Raw genomic sequence first — 18,550 nt, 5'->3', positions numbered from 1 at the left:
CTGCGGCAGGACTCGCTTTAAGCGGAAATTAAATCAAATTGAGACGACAGTGCACTGAGAAAAAAAGAGCAAATAAATATACATATGTATACTACGCTAAGCCAATAAGTTAATTTAAACTTTAAACTGATTTAAATTAATTGATGCTGATTTATATTTCTCTACAAACTGGACCACTTTTTTGTGGCTACAATCCGAACATGTATGTTGTTTTTGCGGCAATCGACCATCAAACCATATTAAATATCACTTTCATGGCTAAAAAGGACACGGGAGAAGCCCGCCGACTGCTGCCTGACATCGATATCGATTGGTGGGACATAGTTTTTGGAGGCCAGTTGAAGAAGTCACCCTGAAACACGAACTCTTTTTCCCAAGAAAGTGAACAACTTTTCGCAGTGAATTACAAGGTTCAAGCCAGGCAACATTGGACACCTGAAGGACCACGCCCCTTAACCGCTGTGCACATCAGCAGCTCAGTGAACCAAGCCTCCCTTTGGGTCTCCCCCCAGGGTCCTTTTGCACTTGAAGTCCTGGCCATGGCACTGCCTCTGGCACTGCCACGCTGTCTGCTCATGGCGCGTACAACATTTAATTTGGAATAATGAAGTTTCTATAAAAAAGGGCGTCTGGAATTGAATTTCTGCCACCAAAACTGCTAAAATACAGCCAGTCAGCGAGGCAGTCAGTCAGCCAAGTGGGGTGAAGTCAAGTCAAGTCAAGAGGAGTCAACTGAAGACGCGGCAAGTCAAGTCTTCCTGCTCACATTCGAGTGACGTGCAAATTACCACCGAAAAAAAACGAGCTGAAAACAAACGACTACAGAGTGGCCAAGATGCGGATGAAGATGCACAGGCAGGGAATCAACAAGAACAACACCAACTATAACAGCAGGCCCCATGAAACATACAACAGTACACCACATCGTTTCCCACACCACCTTCCACCTTCCACACCTGCCACCTGCCTCCTGCCGCCTAATTGTTTTAGTTGTTGTTCCATGAATATGCTAAATTGTCTGCTACAGTTCTGCCGTGGCCTCGCTCTGCAAATGTTTATAAATGCAAATTGGCCGAAAAGTGCAGTACAGCAGCGGCAACAGCAGGAGGAGAACACCAGAACCCTGGATCGTGGATGACGGACGTGCTTGGTTGCATTTCGGCGTCAAAAACAGGCGAGAACCGAAAGTGCAGAGGAGAAGCCATTAACTGCGGCAACTGGGAACTGGTGGGGTTTATTTGGGGCACTGTTGATTGAGGACTGAGCATGGGGATAGCCCTGAATGAACAGTCCCGAATGACTGACAACAAAACAATGCTCGGCGATAGCCCTCCGCGATAGTCCGTCCGGGCAGGGCTCACTTTCGTTTTCTGGCCCTGACACCGCGATACGCGGCTGGCGCGATTCGTGATTTGCGATACGAGTTGTGGACTCCGGAGCTGTGGGTTGCCGCGGATAGCCGCTGATTGGCAAGTAACCTTCACGCACCACATTCAGTTCAAGTCGGTTGGCAGTCATCTGGGTCGCAATTAAGTGGCTGACGGGTGTCTCAGGTTACAGAGAATGAAAACATAAAAACTTTTACACGAAAATCATTTAAACTAAATGAATTCGATAGTCTGTTTGCCGCAAAGCCGCAAAAATCAATATATTTTTAAAAACAAAACCCCTTTTGTTGTGTCGCCTCTGACATTTCCAATGCGCCTGTATGCGTATCGGGTATATCAGCTGCCACAAAAACAATTATTTTATTGCTTTTATTTTTATTGTAAGCTGTAAATTTTTGAAACAACGTTGCCGACGCGACTGACATCGTTCGGCGCTGACCTTCTCAAGTTTGTTTGCTTTTGTTTGCCTCATTGCTTTTGCATTTGCCTTTGCCTTTGGCTTTGCTTTTGTTTTTACTTTGGAAACGAGCTGAGGCCAAAGTTTTATTTGTTTGCCCAACTTGCCTGGGACTTGCCCTTGCCCCACCCATTTGTCCCACTGCTCACCCTCCCCCCAGTTCCCCACGGCTCACAATTCACAATTCACAATGATGACTCTCGGAGGCCTGTGGCACTTGTGCTGCAAAACGCTGCGTGCAATGCTCTCGAAATAGAAATCCATTGGGGACGCCTTGTGAAAAATCAATTTCAATTGTCTCGCACTTATCGAAAAATACGAAAAACGAGCAAGGAGGATAGAGCTCGGGGGTAACCGATTGCTGTACACACTTACGTACATATTCATTCAACTTCTGGCAAGTAAATATATTTTCTAAATCCTAAAAATGGGGAATATCAAGGATACGCCCTGTATGGCCCACAAGGCAATGTCTATATCTTTATCAATATTCCTTAGATCCTTGAGCGGAATACCTTAAACGATTTGTGGATCGATTTCCCACGAATCTGCATTAAAACCTTCCAACAATGTTTTTTTTTAGATTTTTTGTCAATTTTTCGGAGGGACTCCCTTAAAAAATGAAGAAAACAACGATATGCTCCATACGCCTCATTATCGATGCCTATATCTTTGTTAAAATTTATCCGATCCTTGAGCGGAATACCTTTAAAGATTTGTGGGTAGATTCCCCGTCCACCGGCATTAAAATCTAAGGATTTAATTTTTTTTCGATTTTTTTCCAAATTTTCTAGGACTCCCTTTAAAAATGGGGAATATGAAGTATATCTTTGTCAATATTCACACGATCCTTGAGAGGAAAACCTTAAAAGATTTGTTGGTCGATTCCCTGTCGATCTGCATTAAAATGTTAAAACTATTTTTTTTTTATATTTTTTAAATTTTATTTAAGAATCCCTTCACATATGGGGGACACAAGTGATATGACCCACAGCGATGTCAATATCTTTTTCAAAAATCATCTGATCCTTAAGATAAATGCCTTAGAAGAATTCTAAATAGATTCCCATCAATCTGCATAGAAATTGTTCTGTTTTCTCCTTCATTAGATACCACAATGTTGGACGACATTAAAATACCCTCGGCAAGGGTATAGGTGGTGGAAAACAAAAACGTCCGACCAACGAACGCTTCAAAACGAGTCAATCTCTTGCGCTTTGTTTGTTTTCGGTTTTTCATTTGCACTTAGCAATTGAAAATTTCAATTGTAAATAATTGTTTAATTATCGACAATTGCAGCTGACTGGCTGAGAGCCGAGAGCTGAGCGCCGAGCAGCACAACATCAGACAACAAAGCGTTCGTTTAGCCTGCCTGCGTGGCCTCCGTCGGGCCACCCATTTCCCCATCACCCACCGCCAGCCATCAAAAGGCCATAAATCGAAATCTGAGTCATGGACATGGAAATATGCGAATGGATATATGAAGGTATACATATATGGGATAATTAAAGAGCCAGAGTCGAAGCCAAATGCGCTGTAATTACAATGTACAATATATTTCGCTCGTATGTCTAATTAACCACATGGCGTATACGCAATCCACATTACGTATACGCCGTGGTGTCGGATTGGAGTCCATTATGTGCAATACATAAATTATGCATCAATCAGTGTGGCCAGCCTAATCGGATTGCATTCATTTCCATAGCGCGACATCGTTCCATTGAATCGAAGATCAGGAAATTAGTTTGCCATTCAGACCGAATCTCGGCCGGTTGACTCTAAACTAGTTATGTGACTGACACTGCAACTGCAATTGTCTGCCGCCAGCAGCAGCCTCTCTGCTCCACTTAACATTTTTCAGCCTCAACTTTCCAATCGCAGCCACTAAAGCGCTCAAACTTTGGCAGCAAGCCCCCCGTATAGTCCGCCGCGACATCATAATTTGCAGGCCCAACCACGGAGTGCCTGACAAGTTGCGCCTGCCAAGCAATACCAGCTCCGATGACTGACAGCCGCTTTGTCTAGCTCTGGCTCTGACTATGGCTCTGGCTCTGACTCTGGCCAAGACTTTCACCGACCAAAAACGCACACACACACTCACATACATATGTCATACTGGAAAGCCGAAACCGAAAAGAGGGACTGAGCAAGAGAAAGACAAACAGAAGAGACTGAGGAAAAAGAAATCCCTAACCTACCACACCTCAAAAGCTCACAGCTCAGAGCTCACAGCTCAGAGCTCAGAGCTCCCAGCTGCGAGTTGCGAGTTGCGAGCCGAAATAAAGAAAGGCAGTTAAGACGACAGCTCGAAATTGGCCATAATCAAAACAGAAAACAGAAACGTAGACCTCATCATGTTCGACCATCAATCATGGCCAAAAAGAAACGCGCGTGGCAAGTTGAATGTGCCACAAAATAATAAAATCGACAAAAAAGGGCATCCTTAAGGGAGGGAGGATAAAACAGTTGCCACAAAGTCCCCGATACCAATCCCCAGCCAGGAATTATGGCCAACAAAGAGCACACACACACGAGACACAGTCATCGACTTGTGGTCAGCAGATGTGAGAATCCAACCAGAAGACAGAGACCGACACTCTCGGTTGGTAAGGGACAGGACGAAGGGGAGCCGGGAGTCTGGAGTCGGGACTATCGGTGGCACAATGAAGTGTTTAGTAAACAAATTGCGGTTGCCTTTGATAATACGCAGCTCAGCTTAGCACATCGAATGGAAGCTGGAGGGCGCCCGAAGGCGGGCGAAGCCGGAGAGGAGCTAAGCGATGCGCAGCCAAGTGGGTGGGGGCGGAGTGGGCGTGGCCTGGGATGAGCCAAGTTATAAGTGCATTGCACCGAAATATCGATTGACAGAGCAGCTGGAACAGCAGCAGCAACAAAAGACGACAATCAAAGCTGGCGGGTTCAGACATTCAACTTAAAATGCGTGTGTGTGCACTGAGAGAAATTTGGCTTCAGTTTTTGCATTCTTAGCCAAGATATAGGTTTGATTTCATAAATTAAACATCACATTGACTTAGGAACCTCTTGATGAGGTAAAATACCAGTGACGAACGAGCATGCCACGCCTTAAACATACATTTTTGTGACGAAAAAACATGTTACATAGCTATAAATAGTTAAAAATTAATAAAACTTGCATTAGAATAGCTATCAAAATGAAATTAAAAGCTTTCTCGACTGAAATTCCTTGAAATCCAGGTCACATTTTTCCACCCGGTGCAGTTTCTTGAGTTTTCTGGGAGCCCATTAAAAGGACATTGAATGTGCGCGGGCGGAGGGCCGCGAGGAGGGGGCTATTAAGTGGGGGAGACTGTGGTGGGGCGGTGGCGGTGGCGGTGGCGTTGGCGTTGGCGCTTTGACGGCATCAACGTCACGCAAAAAACCAAAGGGAAACCATAAACTCAAATTAATGACCTCAGCCGGCGGGAGCAGAGACAGTCACTGAAAAAAAAAAAAAACAAGAAAAAACGAGACAACGGCCAGCGTCGTCGGACAAATGTTGAAAGACGAGACTGAAGCCAATAAGACCTCCAAGAACAACAATGCCGGGGTAAAAATAATAATAATAAGACGACGGACTAAAAACCCAAGACAGAAGCAGAAGCAGGAGCTGGAGCAGGAGCCGGAGACGAAGCTGGAGCTGGAGGAGCAGTAGCAGAAGCAGAACAACGGCAGAGCAAGTTCAACTCGATGTCTGGGCGTGATTTACCGTTAACAGTTTTTTGTTGTTGAAAATTAATCTTATTGCAGGCGATTTCACTGCGATTTCCACTGCACTCCGCCACAGAAACCTACATGCATATACACATACAGAAATTTAAGATATATACAAATTGGAGCTACTCCAGAGCAAAGCGGCAGATGGTCATGGGATGGAATCAGCTTTCGGCTCTCGAATCTTTGCTCCGGAGTCCGGACTCTCCATTCGGCTTGCTCTGTGATTATGCAGTCGACGGCTCAGTCTCAGTCTCAGTCTCAGTCTCCGTCGTCTCCGTCGTCACAGTCGATTTGTTGTCAAACTGGTTTTACAAATATTTTGCGTTAATCTGGAAGCCCCAGCGATGAGGGCCAGGCCAGGCCAGGCCAGCGTGTGGCGGCCGGAGGGCGGCGGAGCTGGGGCATCAGTTACATTGCAGCACAGCTCAGTGAAAGTCTCCTGTGCCCGCCAACTGCCAACTGCCAACCGCCCCCCCCCTCAGCTAGTTAGTGCCCCGAGCACATTCAATTAGATTTAGCTCTGGCTCCTCAGATTCAGCTCCAGCTCCAGCTCCAGCTACAGTATTAGCTGCAGCTATTGGCTTGGCTTTAAGCCCCCTTCTGTCCGGGCTCATTCATGGCTCGGTATTTACAGCCAATTATGAGACAAACAAGTCCGACTCGCTGACACCAAATACCTTAGTTACACTTAGAACAGGGTCTTAGCGAGTATTGCTTTGATTTGAAAACACCACTCACCTGGGCATTGAAGTCGAAAAGGTACTCCGGGCGCAGCGGACATGGCAGGCCGCACTTACAGGTACCCTGCGAGAGCAGATAGTCCTTGATCTGGAACTGCGTGCGCAGCGTCCTGCCGGAGGGGCTGCAAATAAAATGGTAGAATGGTAGAGTGGGTTAAAATCCGTTAGTAAGATTAATTAAGCGACAGCCCCCAGACTAAACGCACAATTTGTTCTATGGAAATTATGCAATTACCCAAGGCCACCAAGCACCAAGCACCAAGCCATATGCCCTTTGAGTTGTCGCCCACCTCTCCGCCGCCTCTGGGCAATTAGCCTGACCAGAACGAGGCACGAGTGCTAGCTGGCTGGCTAAGCGAGTGCTTGATTAGCCGCTAATTAGCATAATGGGCATTAACATGACAATGTAAAACGACTATCCGAGCGCATAAATTAATCCCAATCAGAGCCGATCGCAGGGCGAATAAGTGCGCGTCGATCTGCGCATAATTCATTCGTCTGGTAACTGGTTTCCCCTCCTCGAAAGGGTTTGATCTGTGACTAGGATTTTTGGGGTGAAGCAGCTGGAGGAAATGCGCAACAGTTCTGGGGCAAGAATTCAACAGAGCCAGAGCCCACATTCTTGCCGCGAGACATCTGCGAGAACAAAGGAGCTCCTAACTCATACGTATGCACGTATTTACCGATTCAGAAAACACGCCTATGCGCAATAAAAAATTATGAAAAGGCAAAAAATTGATTTAAATTTTGGGCACTTAAATACCAAAATGAAGAACAACTCAAACCCGACTAAAAAAAAAAAACACAAAAAAGGAACCCTGCGAATCAAGTTTGAATAAAGCCAAGCCAAGCCAAGCCCCTCGAACAACATCGAACGGGCGGTTTCCACTTCTTTTCAAAACGACACGTTAACCCTTTAGAGGCCGCCGTTCTCATCCGACCGGGCCACGCATGACCGCAAATCTGACGACATAAATGGGGTTACTTTTGAACAAAAAAATTCCAGAAAAAAAGCATAGGTATATAAATAAAATCAGGGGGGAAAAAAAAGTGAGGAGGAGCTGCTTATTAATTGTAAAGTGTGAGCACGTTGAAGGAATCAAGGGCGCTGATGATGACGCCGTTCGAGAAATGAGCCGGAGCACTCGAGAGGAGTCTGATGGCGGGGCTCAAGTTCCCAAAACCCATGCCCTGAACCGCTCCCCGATGCAAAGGTCCGTATGGGAAATCTGAATAATGCATGAAGTGTGAAAGCGGCAAAGGCATTAAATGAAACGACGACGACAGCAACAGGAGCTGCAGCAACCTCTGCTCTGGAGATGGAGATGGCGATGGAGCTGGATCGGGTGAAGGAGCTGGAGAATCAGCAGAGACAACAATATAATTGAGCGACAGAAACATCAGAGAAACGGCAGCAACGAGAATCGTGTTACGGGTTAAACAAGTATGCGAATTGTCAATTGAGTAGCCCTTTTAGCTGACCAAACAGGAGATGCTCCCATCTACCATCTACTCCCAGCATCGGCCTCAGCCACTGCCTCATCTTCATCCTCATCCTCATCATCTTCATCAATGGCAATGGGAAACGGAAACTGGTTCTGGTTTGTTTTATTAATTATTTTTAACTACTTACGAGGCCCAGAGGTTTTTCAGACCGAGTCTCTGACTCCGAGACTCGTTTGAGATTGGAAAAATCGATGGCAAGTCGATTGCCAGACAACACGATTGCCAGGTCCTTCGGGAAGGAAGAGGAAGGAAGAACGAGAGGACGAGCCAGCCAGTGGTAATGCGATTGAAAGAAACGGAGAATCATCAACGCCAAAAGCTTATGGCTCAATTTGTATGCAGCTGGCGTGGCGAGAAGCTTAAGAGCCCACCGCTTACCACTGGGCCAGGTTGCCCAGAGAAGGGTGGGATTGGGTATGGCATGGCATGGGATGGCAGGGGTAGAGTTTCAGAGTCAGAGTCATGCAGAGAACAAAATAAGTCGCAATAAAAGCAAGTTGAAGACACCTCTTTAAAGGTAAATGAAATTTTTATAGAGCTACATAGTCGATGGAGGGCTGTGAGGAAGGGATGGCCTTTTTAAAGGGATTTTGAAACAAAGGCTGCTTCCTGCTGGTACTTTCCATTTCGCAGAACATGTTACTCTCGGCGAGGAAAACTCTGTATTTCCTTTCGGTGTGCCAGACCGAGAAGTTGGCAGCTCATTAAATTCTTTTTCTTCTCCTCGCACTCCGTTTTTTTTTTTGTGGTATTTGCACAAAATGCGCTAATAACGTGAGTGGCTCTGACTGCGGCAAGAACCGCAGGCATGCCCCCGTCCCTGCCCCATTGCTCTGTGGCCACATGAAAGGCGTTAAGCTAACGAGTTAAAATAATTTAATAAATTACACACAAAAACGCCAAGTGCCAAACGCCAAAGAGGTACTGTCGAGTGGCCATCATCTGGCTACGGCCTCTTTCCCCTTGAGACTTTGTCCAAATAGGTGGAAACGCTGCACGCCCCTGTGACCTTGAGGGCGCCCTCGAGCCGCAGTAGACAGCGGGGACTGGGCCTGAGCCTATTACTAAATTAATAATCCCAAAACAGCGCAAACACAAAACCGTCAGCACTAGCAACATGGCCCAGAGGCGAAATCAGCAGCAGGACCAGGCCAGATACTCCGTGGCGCATGAAACTGTAAAAAATTATCGCACAAAGACAGACAAACAAGGTGGGCAGGGGACTGGATCGGGTGGGCGATGCCAACGAACCGGGGCAATCCTTTCAGCCATCCGTTTATCCGTTGTCCTTGCCAGCCATGTCCTTGACAACACGAAGGATGGCAGCGAGCCGGGCAGCCCACAAAGCGGTCGAAAACACCCAAACGAAAAGTGAATCATGCCCACGCGAAAAAAAAACGAATATGTATTTTCGAAGGAAGGCAGATGTCTGCGACTGACTCATCGAATTGTGAGTGTCCTATTGAAAGGAGTTTTGTGGGAATTTCATCAAGTTGGAGGTGAAATACAAACACAGATAGATTCTAATAGATTTATCAAAAGGTTCATCGCCGAATCAGAAAATGGGCTTTCCCACGATGCTACAGGGGGACTCGACTCGAACGACAAATAACAACACTAAGCCGGGGGATTTGCAACGAGTGCCGCCTAAATGTGAGCAAAATAAACACATTTCAAAGGCCATGCCAGAGAATACCCATGGCTGAGTGTCTCCGTCTGCCTGTCTGTCAGTCCGGCTGAGTGACTAGCTGACTGACTGACAATGCAGGCAGTCAGGCAACGGAGGACGGACCTCTGCTGATGCAACCTACGCGTTCGTTGAAAGGTAAAAAAAAAAAAAACAGAAAAAGGTAGGAGCGGGCCAGAGGCAGCGGGGTGTTCGCATTAGGAAAATTGAAAACTGCTTGAATCGGACAGGCTGGACAAACTATTCCGCATTCTTTTGCGAGCTGGCGGGGCGCTTTCGATCGCCGATCTCCAGCTGCCGTTTTGGATTTATGATTTATGTGCGCAGTGGGCGGCCCCAGGCATCTCTGGCTCTGGCTCTGGCTCTAGCTCTTGCTTTAGCTCTGACTCGGTTGACCTGGTCACAGTTTGTTATTCCATATATTTTACCCTCTCCCCTATCCAATGGTTTTTGCAATTTTCCCGCCCTCTGCTGATGTCACGTTGCGCCGAAAGCATTAGCACTTGAGCAAACAGCAAGCGGGAAGAGATTCAAATGCTTGCGCAACAATTATTGATTTAGAACACAATTCGGGTGCAACATTCCTTCCTAGAAACAGCCGAAACGTGGCCGGGCCTCGCCGGAAGCTAAACAAAAAGAGGTATTCATGTTGCTCGAGGCCAGAGGCCACTACTCGGCTTGATTGCAGAAGGATTTGGGCGGTTTCCTGAGACGATTTTGCTTTGCTTTTAACCATTCAGCTCCTATAATATTGTAAGTGCTCAGACTTAAAGTAAAGTCCGCCTTTTTTGGACATTTTCGTTCGTTTTAGTGCGCCTTTTTCAACCCTTTTTTATTTGCAAAATCGACAATTGAAGGTCCAACAAATACCAACGGGTCTGGAGGGGTTATCTGGGCATGCGAACCACGAAAAAGAATGCCCGACTCGGAAATTTGCAAGGGGGCCGAGTCGAGCCGTTTGGCAAACAGCAACATCTATAGGAGACCCGCCAGCAACACGCAACATGGAAGTGAGCAGCTGCCGCCGCTGCTATCCGGTGGTGGACAATGACAGCGCTTGACACACGATGGCATGTGATCACAGGAGGTACACAGAGGACGGAGGACGTTGGACGTGAATGTGGACATGGCAACCGAGGCGAAGCGGTGCCCTCAAAGTGTGTCCTGGATGGGTAATGTAAGTTAGTGAGTGAAATGTGACATTGCCCGGTAAATGGAGTGCGGCGGATAAGCTGCAACATCTTGGCGCTTCGGCGACGTGAGCGCAATAATCATGAAGCTCTCGTTGGGCCCGTAATGATTTCTGTCATAAGCAGCCCCCCAGGCCAGGCTTCGGAGGGCAAAAACAAACAGATTCGGATGGAATATCCCTGAAAGCTTTCAATCTGCCAATCGACCGTAATCTGGGCTCTCACCCATCCCGGAGCTACACAGCTGCGGGCTAAACTATCCGAATGGAACCAGACGAGACCAGTCAAGCACCTCAGAAGTGCCAGCCACTTATAAAATCAACAATTACCCAACATCGGCAATGGCCGAAAGGCAACAGAATCAACAACAGCCACAGCCACAGTAACAGCCATGGACTGAGTTTGCACAGAGCCCAAAAAACTTGCATAGTTTTCAGGCATTTTTCCCCACTCTACGAGGCAGTGAGAACAATTACAAGTACCCCTCCTGGCAGACATATCCACATGCTCGCACTCGTACTCATACTCATACTCGTAGTCGATGCTTTTCAACATATTTGAGTAAACATTTTATTTGAGTTTGTAATTATGTGTGCTTGATGATAACTCGCAGATAATGCCAGGTAAATATTTGCCTCGACTCGTTGATGGCTGATGGTTGCTATTGCTTGTGCTGCCTGGTTGCAAAAACATTTCTGACACGACTACTGCAACCCCCCAGACGCCCACTAACATTCTGCCACCGTTGCAGCACCCCCTCTCTATCTCTCTGACCCCTGGACACTGGCATTTCCTGTACAGGAGGGGGAGCCAGAGAGGAGGAGAGCACTGCTGAACATTTTTATGGTTTCTCGAATGCGTTCGCCAGACAATAACCAGATTGACTTTTAGCCCGGGCCCCCAAAGTGCTGTAAATGTCATGTCCGTAGTACGAACAACACAGCCCCGCGGTCGAGTGAATGGCGCTGTCGAGAGTGCTCAACCAGGCGATATCCTGTATCCTATATCAGTATCCGATAGCTAAGATTCCCCTCCTCGAATAGTGGGACACTCACCTGATGTAGGCCACTTCATTGTTGTTGGTTAAGCGACGCCAGCCAGGAGCCAAATTCCCATTGTAGCTAGTATTGAACTTCCTGTTAGTTTGGTTGCTGCTGTTGCTGCTGCTGCTGGTAGTGCCGCTGGGGATGGGGTTGTTAGCTTTGGCAACATTCTTGGCATAGAGCTGATTGTTCTGACTCAATTGACGCGATGCAATTGTTGTCGGCAGGCAATGCGCCGCACTAGCAACAGTGACGGAGACAGCAGCAGCAACAGTTGCCGCCGCCGTCGATTTAACTGGCAACTTTATTTGCGCCTGGCGCTGTTTGGCTTGCTGCTGCTGATACTGCTGCTGTTGCAGGAGCTGGGGGCTGCTAGTGGGGCAGACAAATATATGCTGTTGACTGGTGCGCTGCTGCAGTTGCAGATTCGTCGCTTGCATCATGGTGCCGCTGCCATTCCCATTGCCGTTTACCAAGCCAGCTGGTAGTATCTGTTGCGTATGTTGCTGATGTTGCATCGATGTTGCACTTGTAACGACCCGCGATACAAATTTTGTCTGTTGCTGTTGATGGAAAAATTGATGTTGCTGCTGCTGCTGCTGTTGTTGCTGCTGCTGCTGCTGCTGCTTGAACATATTGATCTGTTGTTGCTGCTGCTGTTGGTGATGCATCTCGCTTGCAACCGTCTCAGCACTGCCAGCAATGTTTAGCTTGTGCTGGTGCTGATGTTGCTGCTGCTGCTGTTGCTGTTGCTGTCCAGCGGAAGCAGCGGCCATGGCAGCCGTTTATGAGCCTCTCCTCGATTTAGGGGCTGAAAGAGTTGCAAGAGAACGTCCTTTATTAGTTGAGCTTTCAAGGGGATAAATGTCCACTTTTAAGAAATATTAGTAAGGCACTTTAGGGGATAAATGCCGGAGTTTAAGAATGCCAATGACACAATCTTCGATTAGGGGTGACTCAGTTCGTGAATTAAATCACTGGGAATTGCGTAGTAATGTGGCCTTTGTCTCGTCCACTCACTACAGGGGATTGAGGCCCAATCACGTCTATGCCACAGGTCTGAGCCAGAGACTACATAGATGGCTTCCGACAAATACGAGGGCACTTAATAGATATTGCTATTTGGAAACTGGGCAATCGCATAAACGACAAATCATGGGCAGACCTAGGCCTGCCGCACCTTCTTCTCTTTATTTATGTTTATGGCTTGTTGGTTTTTGCCATATTCAGCCTATCTGCTCACCTTTTAGCTTGCTTTTCGGTTCGGCTCGCTCATTTGCCAGCATATTAAATTAATTTTGAGTTATTGTGTAAACGAGACGCGGCCATGTCATGTTTATGTTTTTGTGTTTTGCTTTTGTATTTGCTTTTATTTTTATTTGTATTTTTATGGTTGTGGTTTTGTTTTCAAAAACACTTAATTTCACTTTTTTTTTTCTCTTTTACTTCTTACTTATACTTTGTATTCAACTTTTCCTTCTGTAATAATGCGACAACGACTTTTGTATTTTGCCTTGTGGGCTGCCTTAGTGCCTCCTCGTTGTTGCCCCCTCGTTGCCCCACTCTTGTTGTTGTTATTGTCGTTGTTGGTTGGCTCTTTTTTTAACAATCTGCTGCTCATGACTTCATTTGGAATTCAGAAAACGAACGTCAGCACAGCACACCACACAGCAGTGGAGAGCAAAGAGCGCACAGCGCGTAAAAGTAGGTGAATGGAGCATGAAGACGCCAGCCAAGCCAGCCCAGCAGAGGACGGTGGAGGGTGGGTGGACTCTGGCTTGTAGCAGTAGGGAGCAGTAGTATGCGCTTCCAGGACGTATCTAGATACATATGTATCTTTGGGATCGTTTCAGTGCTACTGTAACACAATTATTCGCAGACCGATACTATATCTATTAATTAATGCGTGCTGTGGCTCTGCCTATGTGGACACCACCTGCCCTCGGGTTCTGCTCGAGCGATCAACACACAAACAGCAACAACAACAACAACAACAACAACGGAGACAAGAGAGCAGCTGTTTGCCTTGGGCAGTGGGATGAAAACGCTTGTAGAGGTATTGGGCAATGAAAACGCGTGCCTTTGCTGTATTTACTGCTGCTGCTGTTATAATATGTACAAAGTGACCTCAATACGCATTACTATGGGCACAAGGCACACACACCACACCACACCGCACCACACACACACAACACACCACGCCACATTCACAATTTATCTGCAGCTGCACTCGTCGGAGGCCCAGCAGCAGACTGGGCCCAGGTCGTACTCTCAGATTACACCAAAATACACCGAACGGCAATTAAATATGAATTAATTACAACGCTTTTGATTCACGCAATATTTCTCTATTTCGTTTCTCCGCCCGCCGAGTCCCTCTCGAGTCCGCTCACGAAAATTTTCGCTGCCTTCGGGCAGGCACAGGCATAGGAACGGAGGAGGCCTTTGGTTGGCCGTATTTCGCCTTTCGCCACCCCCTCTGACGCTCTGACGCTGACGCTGCCAATTGCCCGATTTACGCACCCAATTACGCCTCGAACTTATCCGCATTTGCTTCACTATTTTGGGGCTTTTTTATGGCCAATCGATTGGCCAAATTCCGTGCACTTTCGCGAAAAACAAACACCCGCACTTTTTTTTTTCTCTCTCCACTGCTCCACTGCTCGGGTTCGGGTGCCACTGTGCGATTTTTGTTGTTGTTGGTATTATTTTTATTATTTTATTATTATTGTGGTATTATTTCCGACCTCTTTTATCTCGTTCCGAACGTGCATTTTGATCTCAACTGGCGCACTTTCGCATGTACCGATTGCCAACCGTTTGAAGTGCGAAACGTATCTCGTATCTTTCGGATGTTTGGATGTTTAACCAATGGTCAGGTCCGAGATACTCAGCTGTTTTTGGCTGGAGCTGAAGCTAGCTAGTTGCAATCTGGCTTTTTTGGCTATTTTGGCAACACTGAGTCTGAGGGAGAACCTATATTTATCTCTCGCTTGCACAGCCGCAATTTTTCGTTCGAACTTGTTCGAGTTCGATGCATGACTTCAGTCGACGACATCCCCAGCTGTTTTTGGGTCGAGCTAAATGTAACTATTTTTGGCTATTTCAGCAACTCTAACATTTTAGACTTGTCATATTGGCTATTTAATGGAAATCTATATATTTAAAAACTGAAAAATGGTCTTAAAATCTTTTATATGATACTATCTAAAAGCCTAGCTAAGGTTTTTAACAGTTATAGCTATAAACAGCTAGTATATTAGCTATTTGGTTCGAGAGCGACAACACTGTTTCAAATTCCACTGTTTCTCGAGTTAGCACAGCTGTTCATTTCAGTTTAACCGGTTCACACATTATCGATATTATAACATATTTTTAGATTTGTTCTTAAATTTGTAGTCATAATATGTGATAGATATACCAAAATGATTTAAAAACAAGTTTTTGTTATCATTTAGATAAATTTATAGATATTTTATAATTCCAATTGGATTTTTGAAAGTAACGACCACTTGGGCGGGCTTTTTCGATAGCGAATTCCTTCACTTTAACCTTCGGTCACTCTGACATCAACAAAAGGCGCGCGGTGCCGGCAATTATTAAGATAATTCGCGAAATTTGTAAATAAGCTGAATTAGTGAAAGGGAAAGCCACTCAATATGTCCACCGGCTCCTCCAGCAACGCCTGCAAACTGCTTCTGCTCGGACGCTGCCTTCGTGCCGTGCTCCTGAGTGCAGGAATTCAGTTTCAGCTCCTGCTCGTGTTCCTACTATTGGTGAACTTCCAGCTCCTGAGCCCACTGGACTGGGTTAGTGGAACAGTCGGTCTAATATGCAGCTGGTACACCTGGTTTGCCAGCATTCCGTTACTAGCGGCCGTCGTGGTCTACGGAGTGTCCTTGTGCCAGCAGCACTTGGTGGAGCGCCCCTACTGCCCCACTCGTTACCGATGGATTCTGCATTACGGGCCGCGAAAACTCTTCTTCCTGGGTGCTCACCTTCTGGTGGGTTTTCTCACGGCCTGGCTGTACACTGGCTACCTACAAACCGACTACAGGTACGTGAAACAAAAGCTTATAAATGCCACCATCCTAACATTACTCTTTTTTAGGCATCTTAGTTACAAGTGCTACGGCGAGGACTGCATAAGTGGCTACCACGTTTATATGCTTGGCATGGGTCTTACAGCCGGTTGCTACTATTTTGTGTCTGTGCATAAACGGCAAGAAGTCTCCATCAAGTTTCCCATTGTGGAGCAAACCCTTGGCGAGAAACTCCGTGAGCTTCTTTACGCCACCTTGGCGCGATCCTTGGTCCGGTCAATACTCCCAACCCTCAGCTATACTATGGTCTTTTGGATTTTGGGACGTCTGGTATGCCAGAGACTATGTCATATCTTAGACGTAAATATGGATGAGCGAATGGACGGTTTCTTTGGTGTTGTTAGCAATGTAAAGCTACTTTTCTATGGCTGGCTGCTGACGGCCCAGATCCTGAGCAACATGCATCTGATGCGTAGCTTCTACGGCATACTGCTGTGCGAGGATCTGCCACTGGTGATAACCAAGCAAAAAGCAGCCTTCGCAAGCGAACAGGAAATCACTTTGGTGTCCTGCCTTGGAGTCTTCAACGTGTACGTCGTTCAATGCCTCGCCGCCAATTACTTCTATAAGCTGGCAATGCGAAAGGACTCAAAGCAGCGCGCGGAAATCTTCCAGCTAACAGAGCCCGGCAACCGTCCGGCCAACTGGAGGGCTCTCTGCGATCAGTGCCTAGTAATTTTAAACAGCTTTACAGATGATCTGGTCGAGTCTATGCAAAAGATTAGTGTGCTCAAGGGGGCCCAAAACCTGCCACTGCCACAGACAATTGACTCTACCAGCACAAGCATCATGGCGGAAAGACTATTGCTGCGCCAGTATAACCAGTTGCACGGTATCCGGCAAATAGCCTCGCCTCCACGGAACGTCGCAATGGATCAGCCGGCTGATGGCATCCGGCACATGCCCAACTGGTGTGAGCGGGTTTCGACGCAACTGGAGGAGGCTCTGCATCGGCTGGTGAAAAGAGTTCCTGGAATTTTATACCTTTTTAGTGAGCCTGAGGGTTCAAAGACCAACTTCTTGTTGGTCAACTCCCAGCCCCTAGTCTACGTCACCCAGGCTCTGGCCCAAATCTGCGCGGCGTCCCTAAATGAGGACCGGTACGGTGTGGTGCAAAACGACCTGCCGGCCATTGTCAAAGCTATTAATAAGTTACGCGGGGAGCTTGACAAACTGAACAGCGTGATGGGCAACCTACGGGCTCCTAGCTCAGAGTTCAACGTTCTACGATCCGCCGTGCGACGCAGTCTCTACACTATTTGTAACGCTTTCTGCGACTATCTGGGGGATCTGTTGCCACCTGGGGAGGAGCTCCACCAACTTCAGGCCTTCATTCAACAGGAGTAGAAGGATCTCTACACCAGCTCATCATCACTCATCTTGTAAACTGTTTTTCATCTCTATTTAGTTGTTATCTGCGGTAACAATAAAAATTAATAAATACAACTAGAAACGTACAATAGTTATATACAGCTATTGACTTTTTTACTTAGAGAGTACGTAATGATAACACGCGATTTGATCATAACAAGCATCAATGAAATGGGCTTCAGGTGAATGTGTTGTACAGCAGGAGCACTTAATGTTCCTCCATGGCCACAGCAAACATAAGCAGAGCCACGTCCTGCTCTAGTCGCTTGGGTCATTGGTCTACTTTTAATGGCAATGAAGATGCAACGTTGGCCGCCTCGCCGAGCGACTGCTCCAGTTGCTCCGCCACCTCGTCAATGTGCTGTAGGGCCTCCTTCGCCTTGCGATTGCGGCCATCGACGAAAATCTGCGTCTCCAGGAAGTTAAGGGCACGGAAGGCCATGCCGCCTTGTGGATCATAAAAGCCCTCGAAGCTCTTGGGTAGTCGGGCATTGGCGCTCTGGTCTGGTGTAGTGGGGTCGAAGGGAACGTACTCCTGCAGCGGCTCTTTGTGCCATCGGAAAATGTTGCGCGAATCTGCAGAAAAATGATACCTTGAGTTTCTATTGCTTGGCTGTACTAGTAGCTTATTAACCTAAGTCAGCTAGAACCCGCGTCATCTCGCGAATCTGGGCGTCCTGTCGCTCCAGGCGGAACCCCATCTCCGTCAGGGTGTTGGTCAACTGCATCTTCTCCATTTGCGCGGCCTCGTTCTTCTTGTTTTCCTTGGCCGTTTGTCTGTTGGGATACGTTTCTGTTAACATGGATGCCAGTCTATTTTACTTCCAAGGTGCACCTACCGCGAATACTCGAAAATCAGCAGACCAGCACCAATGGCAAAGATGATGAACTCGCCGAGCAGATTGGCACCCAGCTCTATGGCCATTGCCTCGTTCAGCGGCGGTACGTTGACACTCCTTCCGCCCATGTTCAGCGCCCACATCTTGGTCTTTACCTCTACCCAGTTGTAAACTGAAAATAAAAAGAATTTAATCAGTCTCCTAATCATCGCTAGATTGTGTTACTTACACTGTGCCGGCGGCATGCAAATGTACTTCCTAAAAAACGGGCTGGACTTGGCGTTTGACTTGAGGACGTTGGCGATCGGCTTGCTGACCTGCTTGATGGCCAAGACACCGAGCTTGGCCGCAGGAAAGACACCTATTACCATTTCTTGATTTATTCCTGGCTATTACAAAATATTCACGAAGAGCTTTGCGGAATAGTTGAGTGTTACCAAATGTGGAGCGACGCACTAGCCCCATGCGGGAGGCTTTGCGATTTGGCC

The 18,550-nt window shown here is 47.1% G+C and overlaps 3 protein-coding genes across 11 annotated transcripts in view; 1 reads left to right on the top strand and 2 right to left on the bottom strand.

Annotated features, from left to right (window-relative positions):
* LOC6500760 (mucin-12) overlaps positions 1-14,666 on the bottom strand; it is a 29,061-nt gene extending 14,395 nt beyond the window's left edge. For 3 of the 9 annotated variants that reach the window (XM_032452547.2, XM_032452571.2, XM_044718294.1), the window contains exons 1-4: positions 14,273-14,665; positions 12,993-13,228; positions 11,762-12,560; positions 6,322-6,445 (exon numbers count right to left, since the gene is read on the bottom strand). In XM_032452547.2, the coding sequence (XP_032308438.1) occupies positions 6,322-6,445; positions 11,762-12,525 (888 nt within the window). In that variant the 5' untranslated portion in view covers positions 12,526-12,560; positions 12,993-13,228; positions 14,273-14,665. Of the gene's footprint in view, positions 1-6,321; positions 6,446-11,761; positions 12,561-12,992; positions 13,249-14,272 lie in introns of all 9 variants that reach the window. The other 6 variants (XM_001953830.4, XM_032452573.2, XM_032452565.2 and 3 more) reach the window with 4 other exon arrangements.
* Positions 14,667-15,084: 418 nt separating this feature from the next.
* On the top strand, positions 15,085-17,320 carry LOC6499810 (nucleoporin Ndc1). Its single transcript, XM_001953829.4, has 2 exons — positions 15,085-15,806; positions 15,861-17,320. The coding sequence occupies exons 1-2, from the start codon at positions 15,409-15,411 to the stop codon at positions 17,197-17,199; spliced, it is 1,737 nt and encodes a 578-aa protein (XP_001953865.1). The 5' UTR covers positions 15,085-15,408; the 3' UTR covers positions 17,200-17,320.
* On the bottom strand, positions 17,236-18,514 carry LOC6500759 (putative OPA3-like protein CG13603). Its single transcript, XM_032449606.2, has 4 exons — positions 18,292-18,514; positions 18,063-18,234; positions 17,858-18,000; positions 17,236-17,799 (listed from the first exon to the last, which is right to left on the bottom strand). Exons 1-4 carry the CDS (start codon positions 18,431-18,433, stop codon positions 17,495-17,497), a joined length of 762 nt encoding a protein of 253 aa, XP_032305497.1. The 5' UTR covers positions 18,434-18,514; the 3' UTR covers positions 17,236-17,494.
* Positions 18,515-18,550: the final 36 nt, after the last annotated feature.

The sequence above is a fragment of the Drosophila ananassae genome, chromosome 2L (assembly GCF_017639315.1).
Source record: "Drosophila ananassae strain 14024-0371.13 chromosome 2L, ASM1763931v2, whole genome shotgun sequence".
Lineage (NCBI taxonomy): Eukaryota > Metazoa > Arthropoda > Insecta > Diptera > Drosophilidae > Drosophila > Drosophila ananassae.
This window is presented reverse-complemented; position numbering and strand designations above follow the sequence as displayed.

Bases quoted from the DNA above. Each gene is read 5' to 3' on its own strand.
- LOC6499810 (XM_001953829.4), top strand. From the start codon at position 15,409: ATGTCCACCGGCTCCTCCAGCAACGCCTGCAAACTGCTTCTGCTCGGA. The intron at 15,807-15,860 runs GTACGTGAAACA...ACTCTTTTTTAG, and splicing joins TACCTACAAACCGACTACAG to GCATCTTAGTTACAAGTGCT.
- LOC6500759 (XM_032449606.2), bottom strand. From the start codon at position 18,433: ATGGTAATAGGTGTCTTTCCTGCGGCCAAGCTCGGTGTCTTGGCCATC. The intron at 18,001-18,062 runs GTAGGTGCACCT...GTATCCCAACAG, and splicing joins CTGATTTTCGAGTATTCGCG to ACAAACGGCCAAGGAAAACA. The intron at 17,800-17,857 runs GTTAATAAGCTA...ATTTTTCTGCAG, and splicing joins GCGGGTTCTAGCTGACTTAG to ATTCGCGCAACATTTTCCGA.